The sequence below is a fragment of the Schistocerca piceifrons genome, chromosome 2 (assembly GCF_021461385.2).
Source record: "Schistocerca piceifrons isolate TAMUIC-IGC-003096 chromosome 2, iqSchPice1.1, whole genome shotgun sequence".
NCBI lineage: Eukaryota > Metazoa > Arthropoda > Insecta > Orthoptera > Acrididae > Schistocerca > Schistocerca piceifrons.
In genome coordinates, this window is record NC_060139.1 from 1,066,599,556 (window position 1) to 1,066,613,928 (window position 14,373).

The 14,373-nt window shown below is 40.6% G+C and overlaps 1 protein-coding gene across 1 annotated transcript in view; it reads left to right on the forward strand.

Moving 5' to 3' along the window:
* LOC124777751 (transcription initiation factor TFIID subunit 9-like) overlaps nt 1-11,960 on the forward strand; it is a 106,435-nt gene extending 94,475 nt beyond the window's left edge. Inside the window, exon 5 of the mRNA XM_047253253.1 lies at nt 11,548-11,960. Within this exon, the coding sequence (XP_047109209.1) occupies nt 11,548-11,696 (149 nt within the window). The 3' untranslated portion in view covers nt 11,697-11,960. The remainder of the gene's footprint in view (nt 1-11,547) is intronic.
* Nucleotides 11,961-14,373: the final 2,413 nt, after the last annotated feature.

The following is a 14,373-nucleotide window of genomic DNA, read 5'->3' on the forward strand; positions in this document are numbered from 1 at the left end:
GCCATCAGTCTCACGACCTTTGCATGGAACTCCATGATAGTACCTTTGTGTACGCTGATGGCTCTTGGATTGACCATGGTGCCAGGTGTGCCTTTGTCAATGGCGTTGAAGTTTTTTGGTATCGCCTTCCAGAAAAATGCTCGGTATTTACAGCAGAGCTGTTCACTCTATATCAGACCATGCAGTTCAGCCAGCGACACAGGTTTTTCAACTGTGTCATCTGCTCAGATTCTCTTACTGCCCTTCAAAGTTTGTGTGTGCTGTACACCATCCATCCCTTAGTCTAAGGGATCTAGGAAAGCTGTCACTTGTTCACTCTTGATGGATGTTTATGTGGGTTCCTGGTCACATTGGTCTGACAGGAAATGAGGCTGCTGATGCTGCTGCCAAGGCTGCACTGCTTGTACCTAAGCCTCCTAGTTCTCACATTCCCCTGATGATCTGTGTTGCCATGTGTCAGCAGGTGGTGTCACTTTGGCATCACCACTGATCTTCCCTTCATGGGAACAAGGTCTGAGTTGTTAAGCCTCTCGCAACAGTCTGGACAACCTCCCCTCAGCCCTCTCGCTGCGAGGAAATCATTTTAACTAGGTTCTGTATTGTGCACTATTTGTTAAGTGGTGGTCCCACCCTACTGGTTTGTGCACATTGCACTGAACTTGTGAGTGTCCGCCATTTCTTGATGGAATGCCCCTTTTTTTTAACAGCTTACATTCCTGTTTGTGTTTGCCATCTGAGTTTTTGACCATTTTAGTGAACAATGTGCGGTCTGTCAACCGCGTTTTACTTTTTATCCATTGTAGCAATATGGCGAAGGCTTTTTAATTTTACTTCTGGACCTCCGTTTCTCTAGGGCGTATTTTATAGACCTTTCTCCACGTCCCTGTTTTTGGCTATCTTCTCTTCCATCGATTGGGATCGACATGTAGTCGTTTTTAACTCCTCCCTTTGTCTTCGTGTTCTACAGTTTTGACATGGGTGTGTATGACTCTAGTTGTTTTTGCACTCTGAAACAAAAGAAAAGAAAAACAAATAACCTGTTATAAACTTTTGCACCAGAATATGAAACTCCAGTTTGAGCTGTAGAGAGTGATATATGGTCAATTTGGAAATTGTTTCTACTTCTAATACTGTGGTTGTGAATTGTTGAGTTCGTTGTAGAATAAATCTTTTTTCTAATTAGCTGGAATGCCCCTGAATATTATGATCTAGGGCAAAACTGAAAGTGTGCTAGCGATCCTTCACAAATGTCAATATGGCGAGAGTGATTTTAATTGAAAACCAGGCAGAACTGAGCTTTTTGGCTAACTTACCCACTTGTTGGTACAACAGCAGTTTATTATCCATCTGGATGCTCAGGAGTGTCTCACATGGAGCCCTGACCGGTGTATGGTCATTGATCTTTATTTACTTCTAATACCTGTAAATCATTTCTATTTGTTTGGAATTGCATAGTAAAAGTTTAGGTAAGATTACAGGGTTAAATTGTTACATGTGAACAAGTTAAAGGCTGTCCCACTATTCTCCTGGCTGTGTTTGGGCACTTTATAGGTTTTTTGTGTCATCAGCAAACATTACAGTTTTTGAAGAGTCCTCCAATGCTGCAGGTGAATCACGCATATAGACTGAGAATGAAAGTGAGCTGAGCACCTTACCTTGCAGCACACTGTATTTAATGTTTTCCCACTCTGAATTATCTCTTATTCCTGTCGTATAATATGCTAATATTACTTTCTGTTTTTTGTTATTATGATATGACTCCATCCATGCAAGAGGAAGACTTTTAATGGTGTACAATTATAGTTTCCCTTATGACCAAAGACCTTAGTAAGATAGCAGAAAATGCCAACAGGGTAATTTTTCTAGAATTGAGTTCATGAGATCATATATTTCCTTCTCAGTAGTGAATTCTTTACAAAAGTGGAAGTGAACTATTGCTAAAAGGTTATTATCAAAAAGATGCTTCTTTACTCTTTTGTAAGCTACTTTCTCAGGAAGTTTTGATAGCAAGGGAGATTGGTCTGTTAGAACTCTGTTGTTAATCTCCACTTTTGTATCCTTTCTTCAAATACAGTTCCTCCAATAGCTAAATGCTGTTTGTGTTCCAAAACATTCAGAAGTTCAGTAGTTTATCCAGCACTAAATACCTTAGTGTTCTGGTGAGAAATGTTTATTTGACAAAGAGATATCTTCTTTAGTTTCCTTGAAGTGGTTTTGCATTCGTTAAGTGACTATTTCCATCACTCTGGCACTTCAGGGAGCTCACAACTCTTTCAAGAGTATGTGTGTGGCGAGTATAGACCACAAGTTACTGGACCATTTTCTTCCCTTAGTGTGCTGCAGTCTCCCATTACAGACTATCCTTACTTCTCTTACTACAAAACTCATGATGGCAGTCCTTGCTCTTGACCTGGGTCTTTATCTAGGTTGTTCATTCTTTCATTTAGATCTTTTCCCTTTATTTTTCATCAAACTTTCTGGGTAAAGTAATTTTTATCTCATTTTGGGTTTAACTGCTATTTTTCCTGTAGTGTGAATTGTTTGGGGAGGGACACATTAGATAGCATCAATTTACCTACATATCCTCTATTACCAACAACTTGGTAGACACACAGATGTTTTAAAGTCAATGTGCTCGTGGTTTTGTCTGTAATGAATCTTGCCTCCTAAAAACTTTCGTCCAATTGTGTTGTCTCTTTACTGTGGGAGTCAGCACTGGCACAAACAAGGAAAGAGAGAAGTTTGAGTGGCTGGTGGCAGGAATCCAAAATATCTGTACAAAACAATGAAACACTTTCAGATTAATAGGGCACTTTATTTCTAAAAAGAAAAGAAACATAACTTCTCATTATAAAGTGCTTTCCTGTGCCTCGTACATACACTACTACTACTACTACTACTACTACTACTACAACCACTCGCAGTACTCAGGCTAAGTATTGTCCTCCTATTACTGAGTACTGATGCTCTCAACGTGGCTGAGCAGCGACGAGGCGGCTGGTTTAATCAGCATTGACAGCAGGCACTGAACTCTGTCTTCGTGCCCGCTCTTTCCATTGGCATGCAGGTCAGCACATTTTTGATCTGTTTCGCAGCACTGCGCTGGTCGGTGTGCAGTCGACGCTTTAACACTGGAAAATATCGACTCACAAAAGAATTCTGAATGTTTTTCACTGAACGAGGGCCTGGCTGTACAGATGTAGTGCAACAAAAGGTTCAAGTATGCATCTGTAGCCTGAGTAATTTTCCTATAGTGCAGTGGAAAAGTCTGTAAACGTTCAGTATCCTGCGCATCTATCTGACAACAAGATGTGGCAGTAGCATAGAATTCAGAATCAGGACAAACAGGAAGACAAGAAAGGGTGAGCCGGTACAAGATTTTGTACTGATACAGTGATAGTAACAATGCCCAACATGGCAGCTTCTGAGCCATGCACAGCAGAACAGGTTTGGGTGGATGAAACAAAAGACTGAAGTGGCTTATGGTCCATCACTAGGTAAAACTTCTGATCAAACAGATAATTGTGAAACTTTATCAGGCCGTAGATAATACAGAGTGCCTTCTCGAGGTGGGAATAATTACATTGAGTCTTGGTCAGTAATTTGCAAGTGAAAGCATTCGGCGTGTCCTGTGAACCAAATCTGTGTGAGAGCACAGCTATGATACCATACGAAGAAGCATCCACTGCCAAAACCACAGGCTTCGCAGGATCAAAACGAACAAGGCATCTGCCACTCGACAAAGCATTTTTAAGTTTCTGAAATGCATCCTGACACCCTGTGGTCCAAACAAAAGGCACATCCTTTCGGCACAGAGGATGCAACTGAACCGCGATCTGGGCTGCATTGGGTATAACCGTATATAATATGTCAGCTTCTGAAAAAAAACTGCCCACAATTTCATGTTCTGCAGGTCAGGGAGGTTCCAGATGGCCAGCAAATGTGAGTGAAAGGGATGAGCAGCTTGGCAATTAAGAGCATGGCCTAAGTACTGAATTTCAGTCTGAAAAAAGGCACATTTGTCCAGGCAACACTTCAGACTGGCAGCTGAAAGCACTTGAAAAAGTGCGCAAAGTTTATTGATATGTTCCTCTGGTGTACATCCTGACGCAATATCAACCAAGTAATTTGAAAGGAATGGAACTTTTGCAGTAAACTGTTCTAAATAACATTGGAATATGGCAGGTGCGGAAGTGCTGCCAAAAGGTAAGTGCAAAAATTTGAACAACTCTAAATGTGTGTTGATGACGAACACTTCCTGAGACTTCTTGTATAGTGGAATTTGCAAATATGCATTGAGTAAGTCAATCTTTGAAAAATAGCTTCCTGCACCAAGTCTGTCCATTAATTCCTCAGGGCAAGGCAATGGATAAATATCTATAATTGTTCGTGAATTCACAGTGGATGTAAAGTCAACACAAAGTCTTCCAGAAGGCTTTGGTAAGATAACTAAGGGAAAAGTCCATTGACTAGCCTGGATAGGAGCAATAACACTATTGTCTTGCCATTCTTTAAGTTCATTTTCAACTTTGTCTCTAAGTGCGTTAGGGTCGAGACACAGCCGATAAAACTGAGGTTGCACATTGTCTTTCATTGTAACATGTGCCACAAAATTATTTGCCCTGGCAAGAGCTTCAGAAAATAAATTGGGAAACTCCTCAGTCAAATTAGTAACACTGTCTTTTGAATTGAAAGTAGAAACAGGAAGTACAATGTCGTGACTACAGAGACCAAACAAATTGAAGGAATCTAACCCAAAACTATATTAACACTCACGAACATAAAATTTTATGTGTCACCGTTGTGGTTTGAAACTGGAATTGGCAGGCAAATTACATGTACCAAGCACCAGAATGTCCTGACTGTTATATGCAGTAAGTTGCGTGCAAGATTTTGTCAACTGTGATGAGCCCATCTGCTCATAAGTGGCACATTTAAGCAATGTAACCGAAGCACCATTGTCGATCTGAAGTCGCACATGGTGTCCGGCAATGACTAAGTTCACAAACAGTTTGTTTAACTATCATTGCACAGCACTTGGGCTGGGTGAAGGCATGTTCCGAAGTTGGTCATTACTAGTACCAGTAGCCGGTTTAGAAAAAAACTATGTTCACTGAGCGAGAAGGTGCCCACACTTACGAGAGCAAATGTGGGTAAAGTTCTTGTTCTGTTGCAAGCACACACAGGACATGACCTGGCTTTCTACAAGCAAAGCAAGCAATGGTGCTTCGGTTACATTGCTTAAATGTACCACTTATGAGCAGATGGGCTCATCACAGTTGACAAAATCTTGCACGCAACTTACTGCATATAACAGTCAGGACATTCCAGTGGTTGGTACATGTAATTAACTGAATGGCAGTTTTGTCTTTTATGCATGGAAAAGCACTGGGGTCATGATCTCACAGTAGACACACTTGTTTACTCTGTCCACAGTGAGGTGGCCTGTTTGCACGCAGTGGTTGGTTGCAAGGCCATAACTGTTTGTTACTTTGTGTCACACTGCAAATCAGAGCCACCTCAAAAATTTCCATGGCATTACCACATGAGTTCTGACGTTCAATAATTTATAGCACTTGTTTCAAAGGGATCATAATGGGAATTCGTTAATAAATCCTGCTGTCTGGTACATTGTATGTAATTTCATCACTGTAGTGCTGTTCACAGCTACATTGAAAATGACACTGCCGTGTCAAACCCTGAAGTTCAGTGACCCACTGATAGTGTTTCACAGTAACTTGTGCTTGATGTGTAGCGCAGTGATCGTTGACCTGATGAGCACTGGTTACATTCCTGTTGTTGTTCATTGAAAGCTTGGAACGGCATGATGCAAGGAAGTTGTGCCATGTATGTGGCTGGTTGTTGTGACAGAGATGATGCAGCAGCTCGTGCATTAATGAGATGCAGCAGCTTGTGCTTAATGAGCTGTTGGACTGCCGTCAAACATATTGAGGATAAGTTACGCAAGTTTGCTGGATTGGAGAAAATGAGAAATATTTCCCTGCTTATCAAAACATCAATGGCTATGTTAACAACAAGCACTTTTGAAATGTGACAAACATTGTCACTGCACATAAAATTTCAGTATGGCTGAAGGTATTGCATTCCACCAAGGCTCGATACCTCAGAAAGCGACAAATTGTGAACCAGCCTAGGAAAGTGATGAGTCAGTTTCATTCTCCAAATCCAGAAAGACCTGAAGGACAATTGAAACGACCCAAGTGCTTTTATCCTTGGTTTTGAAGGCAATATATTACCCAAGAAAATTAAAGTAATAGTTTAGAGATGCAATGTTAAACCTTGTGTTACCCCACCTATGAGATGTTTTCAGAGCCTACATTATGGTCACTTGTCCTCTAGCTGCAGTGTTGAACCTATATGTGGATATTTTGAAAGGGCTTTACCCAGGAACCAAACATGACAACATGTGTTAATTGTCCATACCAGTGTTCTCCATGTTCTAGGCCTGCCTCATGCTCAAATAAGAAAGGAAGATCCAAGAATGCAAAACACTAAACTGATTACACCAGAAAGAAGTATGAACATCTTCCCTCCATCAACGTTATCACAGCTTCTGCAGGTACTGTGATCAGTTTTATACCTGATACACCTTCTAGCTACATCCATGCAAATCATTCAACCACCTATCGGAAGGAGAGGCTGCTAACTCCTTTGGTCCCCAAACCTATAGCACCAGCTGAGGCCTCCATGCTGATGCAGCCGAAAACACTTTGAATGTCTCTGATCCCAACATAGGAGAGGACACCATCCAAGGCATCCTCCTCCAAACACGAAACAGAGATGTGACCTCACACGAACTAGTGGACCGAAGAGCATTGGGCACTGTATTGCAGAGAAGCCTGGTCATAATCCAATCCAGAGCTAAAAAGACAGCAAAATCTCACACAAACTCTAACTCACCAGAAACAAAAAGAAAGAAAAGAGAACAAAAACCCAAACCAAAAAAATATCTGACGATTCTGACCAAATTGGATCCCTGCCTGACATAAGGAAGAATCCTCGTACGTGGATTTTCCACCAACCTCATATGAGGTGCAAGGCCAAGTAGCACAATTGTGCATGCCAGCTAATTGCATCTGTGTTGCAGTACAGGAATAAAATCTTAGAAGACCTTTTCTATAGTGTTAGACATTACCAAGCCTATTACAATACTCACGACGAGAGAGAGAGAGAGAGAGAGAGTCTTGAAGCATATTCACACTAATAAACTGTAACATCTACAGCAAACAGCTGCCACTAAACACCAGACTAAAAGCTATAACTGTCTCTATCCACATATTGGGAAATATCTTATCGAGCAATAGCAACCCTTATAGTATAACTAGCCCAACCCTTTATTTGTTTAATGGGGGACTTTATTGCCGACAATTCTTTGTGGAGGAGCAGTGCTAGTAACGTAGAGGACAACTGTTTTTCTCTGAATTTGAACTCTGGCTATTAAACACAGGAGAACAATCACATTTTATTGCTGCCTATGGCATCTGCTATGCTGTTAGAATGTTTGCAGAGACCTGTGAAATAGTGATCACTTTCTGATGGTACTTTCCTCACCAAATCAAAACATCAGTGAGTTTTTACCATGTTGGTCCCTTAGAAGAGCTAATTGGCCAGCATATACCTCCAAAGTGCAAGTTTGAGTCACTGAGGAGAAATATGGTGTAGGATTCTACTTCTGTGAGCAAAGGTGGTGCAGAAGTGATACCATTTTCCACACACTGTCCCAAATGGAAATCCATACCCTTGTGGTCCTATGAAATAACCAGGGCCATTGGTGAATGATGATGAGCACTAAAATGGCATCACTCTGTGACCAACTTAATCGCATTTAAGTGACTTGCAGTGCATGTTCAATTTTTAATTTAAAAAAAAAAAAAAAAAAAAAAAAAAAAAAAAAAAAAAACCAGAAAAAATGATGAAAGTAAAGTGAACACTACGTCTCCTCTATGAGAGTACATACTTGAGTCTAGTTTAAACTTTGACAGATTTGTACACCTTGACTACCCACAGCAGTTTAGCATTTCACAGAGTAGAGACGTTATCACTGTGTCTTTGGATTGCTGTACATATCGCTGAGAAAAATATCAATCCTTTAATTACCGCCCTACCTTTACAGACTACTGACATGTAGCAGAATGCAGCACTTTGTCGTTTCACTCCCACCACCTAAAAACTTATAATGCTCTTTTTACTGAATGGAAACTCAAAAGCCCTCGTATAGAGAGATGTCCCCGGGTATTCTACAGAATACTCAACCAACGCTTCGATGTCTGACCAACAGCAGTTAAAAGAGTACTGTGTTGTGGAGCATCTTAATTGAATGTGGCGAGAGGGAATTTTTCTCTCCAAGTTGACGGAGAGCAGAGTTGTCCCTACCTGATGCTGGGAATAGACATACTCAACTTGGATAATTACAAACCAGTTCATCAGACAGTTACTTAATGTAAATTGTTATAATGGTATCTAGGTAACTATGCTAGTGCTTAGAATCCAAATGACTACTTTCTCCATAACAGTGCATCCTCTGACAATTTCAGTTTACTATTGACCACTTTCTGGGACTAGAGTCTGCAGTTGGATGCCTTTGCGCACCGACAACACCTGTGTGCTGTATTCTTTGATAACCAAAAAGCATTTTGATTCTACAGCATGCTATCACATTTTGTCAATATTGCACAAGTGTGGTCTTTGGGGTTGCCTACTGATTTTTTTTTCTACAGCAGTTTTTACCATTTGGTCTATTTCGTGTACAACTTGGCACAATCCCTAGTACCCAATATGTCCAGGAGATGGAGTCCCACAGGGATTGGTGCTGAGTGCTACCCTCTTCACTGTGCCCCCCCCCCCCCCCCCCCCCCCCCCCCCCCCCCCCCACAGTCTTATTGCCTTTACTTGTCGATGATGTCTGTACATATTACAGATCTCCATCACCATGTAGTTTGTAATGGCAACTTCAGAATGCCACACACAGGATACAAGATTGAGCCCAGAAGCACACGTAGTGTCACCAACATAATGCATGTTGTGTATTTTTGTCTGTACTTTAGTATGTACCTCCACATCCACAGCTTTACTTAGGAAACCAACTACTTGAAGTAGCTGACTAACTTCGCTTTTTAGGATTATTATTTGTAGTAAACTAACATACGACAACTCCAGGATAATTGCATGAAGAAACTGAACCTACTCCACTTGCTCCTCAGGGAATGGATTTTGGGGGTTATATGAATCTTTTAGAGCATGCCAATTTTATCGAGCTTGGCTATGGACGTGTTGCTTGTGGTTCAGCAGCTCCATTGTACTAGGTTTACTAGAACCTGGATTCGATAACAGCGTAAAACTAGCAACTGGAGCCTTTCATACAAGCCCAGTCGACAGTATCCTTGAAGAAGCAGGCATCTCACTTCAAAGAGTACAACACTAGCTCCTTCTGCTCAGCTAAGCGATCATTATCAACTATCAAAAATGTAATGAGGGAAAAATGAATGTCTATATTCCTCCATACGAGTGCTAATTTCTTTTATCTTGTCTTCACATTTGTTACACATAATGTATGTTGGAGACGGTAGAGTTGTTCTGCTGTGAGCTGAAAATTCAGATTCTCTAACTTTTCTCAGTGTTTCAGGAAAAGTATATCAGATCGCATTTGAGTTCACAGAGCGTCTCTGTAACACTTGTCTGTTGCTCTAATCTACCACTAGCAAATCTACAGGAAGCCTCAGAATTGATTCAGTATCCCATTAATCCAAATCTCATGGCGATCCCAAACACTAGAGCAGTACTCAAAAATTGGTCACACTAGTGGTCTTATGCAGTCTCCATTATAGATGAGCTGCAATTTTATAAAATTCTCCTAATAAATCAAAGATGAACATTCGCATATCGTACTACTGTTATTAAGTGTTTGTTTCATTTCGTATTGATTTGCTATGCCTGAATATTTAATTGTATCCAAAAACAAAGATGATGTAACTTACCAAACGAAAGCATTGGTATCAACATACCAACACTTTCGTTTGATAAGTTACATCATCTTTGTTTTTGGATATATTTTTCCCACGTGGAATCTTTCCCTCTATTATTTGAATATTTAATTGACATGACTGAGACGAGTAACACAGCACTAATAATGTATTTGAACAGTGCAGGATGTTTTTCCTAGTCATCTGCATTCGCTTACACTTTTCTTTATTTAGACCCAGGTTCCACTCGTCATAACGAATGGAAATTCCATCCAAGCCATCTATGCTTCTGCAGCTACTCAGTAATGGTATGTTTCTGTGTACTACAATCTCATCAGCAGTCAGTCACATGTTGCTGCTCGCCCTGTCCATCAGATCCATTTATGTATATAGAGCACAAAAGTAGTCATATCACACTTCCCTGGGACAAACCCTCGCAGTTGATAACAATGTAGTGTGTTCTCTTACTCAAGAAATCTTCGAGACAATCACATATTTGGGAACCGATTCCATATGCCTGGAGCTCTGTTAACAATCTGCAGGGTGGCACCATGTGAAACACATTCCATAAATCTAGAAATGCGGAATCTGTGTATTTCCCTACATCCACAGTTCTCAGGATATCATTTGAGAAAAGGGCACACTGTGGCATGAAGACTCCACCACTTACCACTAGATATTTAACTTTCTATACGACAATTATAGACTTCACTAAACTGTATATACAGAGGGCTCCAAGGTCAGTTTAATGTGCAAGGTCCGGTACCAGATATGGTCGGCACATTTACTTCAAAACTGACAGCTGTATTTTGAGCTCTTCAACATACTGGAACTCTCTCAAACCTGAACTTACTTGTATGGAGTGACTCATTGAGTGGACTGCAAGCAGTAGACCGAAGATGCGCTGATCTGTAACATTCACAGCCTGCTATAGGTCTTCCATAGAAATGAAATTTTCCTGTGGATGCTGAGTTACTCGGATATCATGGCAATGAACTTGCCAACAAACTTAGTGGAATTCCATGATTAATTTTGGTGTTTGTTAAGCTACACCTGCAGATGTACTGTAGCATCTTGCTAGAGGAGCCAAAACAAAATGATGTAGTGAATTACCATACACTAATTCATTTTCGGCAACAGTTGAAATGTTTTAGCTGTCTCAGGCTTATTCATTTCTCTTCTTTTGCCGTCGGGACACAGCTGCAACACTTCCACTGCTGCCAAAAATGAATTAATGTATGATGCTGCATGTTATTAGTGTCCTGTTCTATTTTGATTTAACTTTTCTAGCATGATACTGTGGTATCGTGGCTTGTTGATATCAGTCTCTACCAGGTCTGCTGGTATGCTCTTTTTTTTTTTTTTTTAAAGGTAACAAAATTTTATGAACACACCTCCTGTGTAAATCTAATGATATGTCACCATGCACCAATTCATATAATTGCTGTCAACCTTTCTACAGAATTTGCATAAATTATTTTAGCAGTGCTAATCGTTTATTGATGTTCCATGTAAAATATTTTTTAACTAAGTCATAAAAATATTGTTTGATTATCTTTTTTCCCAGGACCCAGCATCCAGAAACCTGTAACCAAGCCAAAAGTCCAAATAACGTCAGGTACTGGCACCTTAAAACTGGAGGACAGTGACACAAGTGGGGGAAGCTTAAAACGAAAGCGAGAAGATGAGAGTGAAGATTATGATACTTTAGAGTGAAAATGTGTGAACTGGAAGAGATTGTGTTTCAGTTAACTATGTTTTTGAATGGATGATATTGTACAATTAGAGAAACTTTGTCTTCACTACCTACTATGTTAAATGGCTTTTTTATTATTATTTTTTATTTATTTTATGTCCTGAAGAAAATTGTGAGGTGACAGTTAGTGCTCGAGACGTAAAGTACTGTAGCTACTTTATTATTATTATTGTGGACTTCAAGATATGCATTGTACAATTCAATTAAAAATGGTTCTGTTTTCATCAGTGCTGTCATTTCTTTACTCTTTGGTGTTAAAATTACTACCCTGTTTCCTGTTGCATGTAACAAAATTTTCACAAAACAAATCTAATATTTTAGTGTGGTAATAACTGTGATCATATGTTGCAATCGGTGTATGGTACTGCATTCAGTCAACACTAAATGAAACAAAATAGCTGAAGTAATTGTTGGTATTGAGAGCAGCAAACAGTGACAACATGGCAGATCATGTCAACACACACACACACACACACACACACACACACACACACACACACACACACTACTTTACATGGCATCCACAGTGATCCTTATAACAGGTTTTAATACATTTTTTAATCTGTGCACATTGTGCGCCAGTCGAATGCAAACTTAATGTGAACACAGACCAACTATGACACTAACAAGATGAAAACATACATATTCGATATATGCAGCAACCCATATACAATTGTGATGTTGCATTCATGTTGTATTTTATTACATCCAGTTTAGCACCCTCATATGTCACGTGTAATTAGGCGAGCACAGCTGTATATTATAATCACAATGTCTAATACATACAGTACTCTGAAAGATACTTTGTGAAAAAAATGTAGTTTTATACTTTTGTTAAAATCTATAGCTCCACAATCTTTCTGTCTCAACTTACGCACACATTATTTGTGTCTCTGGCCACTGAGCCAAATTGAACGGCCAGAGACAGTGGTCATGCGTGTGTGTGTGTGTGTGTGTGTGTGTGTGTGTGTGTGTGTGTGTGTGAAGGCCTTTTGGCTGGCAGCTTAAATGTATAGCAGTCTTATCATTGTGCCTGTCAGAGGCTCTTCATAATTAAGTGAAGAATGAGATTGATTAGTGACAATAGAAGGCAATAAGGAAAATTTTAAAAATGTTGACTGGGATGAAATTTACAGTGAATACAATGCCAGGTCTAAATTCAACATGTTTAGTAATAAGTTTGTAAAGATGATTGAAAGTAGTTTCCACAAAGAAAAAAAGCGATACTAGGAAATCTTGGATCACTACAGGTAACAGAGTGTCTTCAGAATGAATGAGGGAAACCTACAAAATAGCCAGAACAAGTAAATATCTCAAAGTGCTTATATGTTGTTGTAACAGTGTAAGGAATGTTGTAAAAAAACTTAGCAGTATCCACACTGTTATACCAAGAACAAACATGATGCATGGAACATAGTAGTTAATACAGCAAAATGTAAGATACAAGTTGTGCATAACAATGAACAAATTTACTGGACAGCAGTAATACAGGTTACGGAATAGGCAGAGTGCTCTTTTGCGATCACTTAAATAATACTTTTTCTTTAGCAGCTCACCAGGGGGCTGACCCAGGTGGCCTCTCTAAGCAGGCCTGTGAACTGTATGGACACATGCTCTCTGGAATCGTGCATCATGAGTAAAGCTATGTCGTTCGTCCGTTCTAGGGTGTGGGAAAGCCACACATATGTATAAAACACTAGACACAGAAAACGTAGCCCATAAGAAAACAATGCTACTGTGGGGAGGAGGGGGGGTTGTCTGAAGCAGCTTGCAGCTTCAGGGGACCTGCCAGATGCATCTAAGTTTTAAATGTTTGAACCATGGGTTTGGTCTCACCATAGATTGAGGATGAAACGGGGGAGTTATGAGATGGCGAACACAACTACCGTAACAAAGAGATGCAAATTCTCAGGAAACAAACTGGGAGCCTTTATCGATAACCATGGTATACGGGAGTCCTGCAAATGTAGAGCTGCAGCACGTGGCGAGCAGGGGTGGTTTGGCGTGTTGTCCCCCCACTCATGAGAGGCCATAGGGAAGGATCGCGGATGGTGTCTCCCTAGCGATGTCTTCGTCAAGGTCAGCAGTCGGCGCCCCTTTATGTGGCGCAAACCGGACAATCTGCGATGCAGGAGCAGGCATCAGCAATGGGGGTGGTAGACCCTCCAGAACAGGCCCCATAGCTGGTCGATGTGACAGGAGTGTGGATGACACACATGTGCCAGCTCCAGCGATGCTTGATGACCAATAGGAACTCAAATCAACTGGCAGCCAAAACTATGAGCCCAAATAGGTGCACCTGGCCAGAACTGTCGCAGACCCGCTAACACTTGTGGATGTGGCATCAAATGCAGCGGGTGAAGGAGTGTGAGTGCTTGGCATCCATGTAGCAGCTCTGCAAGGCTCTTGTCCCCCACCACAGTGAAATAGTCCAAACTCAAAAAATTGTCTAAAGTAGCTTCAGGGGACCTGCCAGGTACATACTTTCGCATCCGAGTTTTAAATGTTCGAACCATGTGTTTGGCCTCACCATAAGACTGAGGATGAAACAGCAAACACCACTACCATGACAAAAAGATGCAAATTCTCAAGAAACAAACTGGGACTCTTTATCAGTAACCATGGTATACGGAAGTC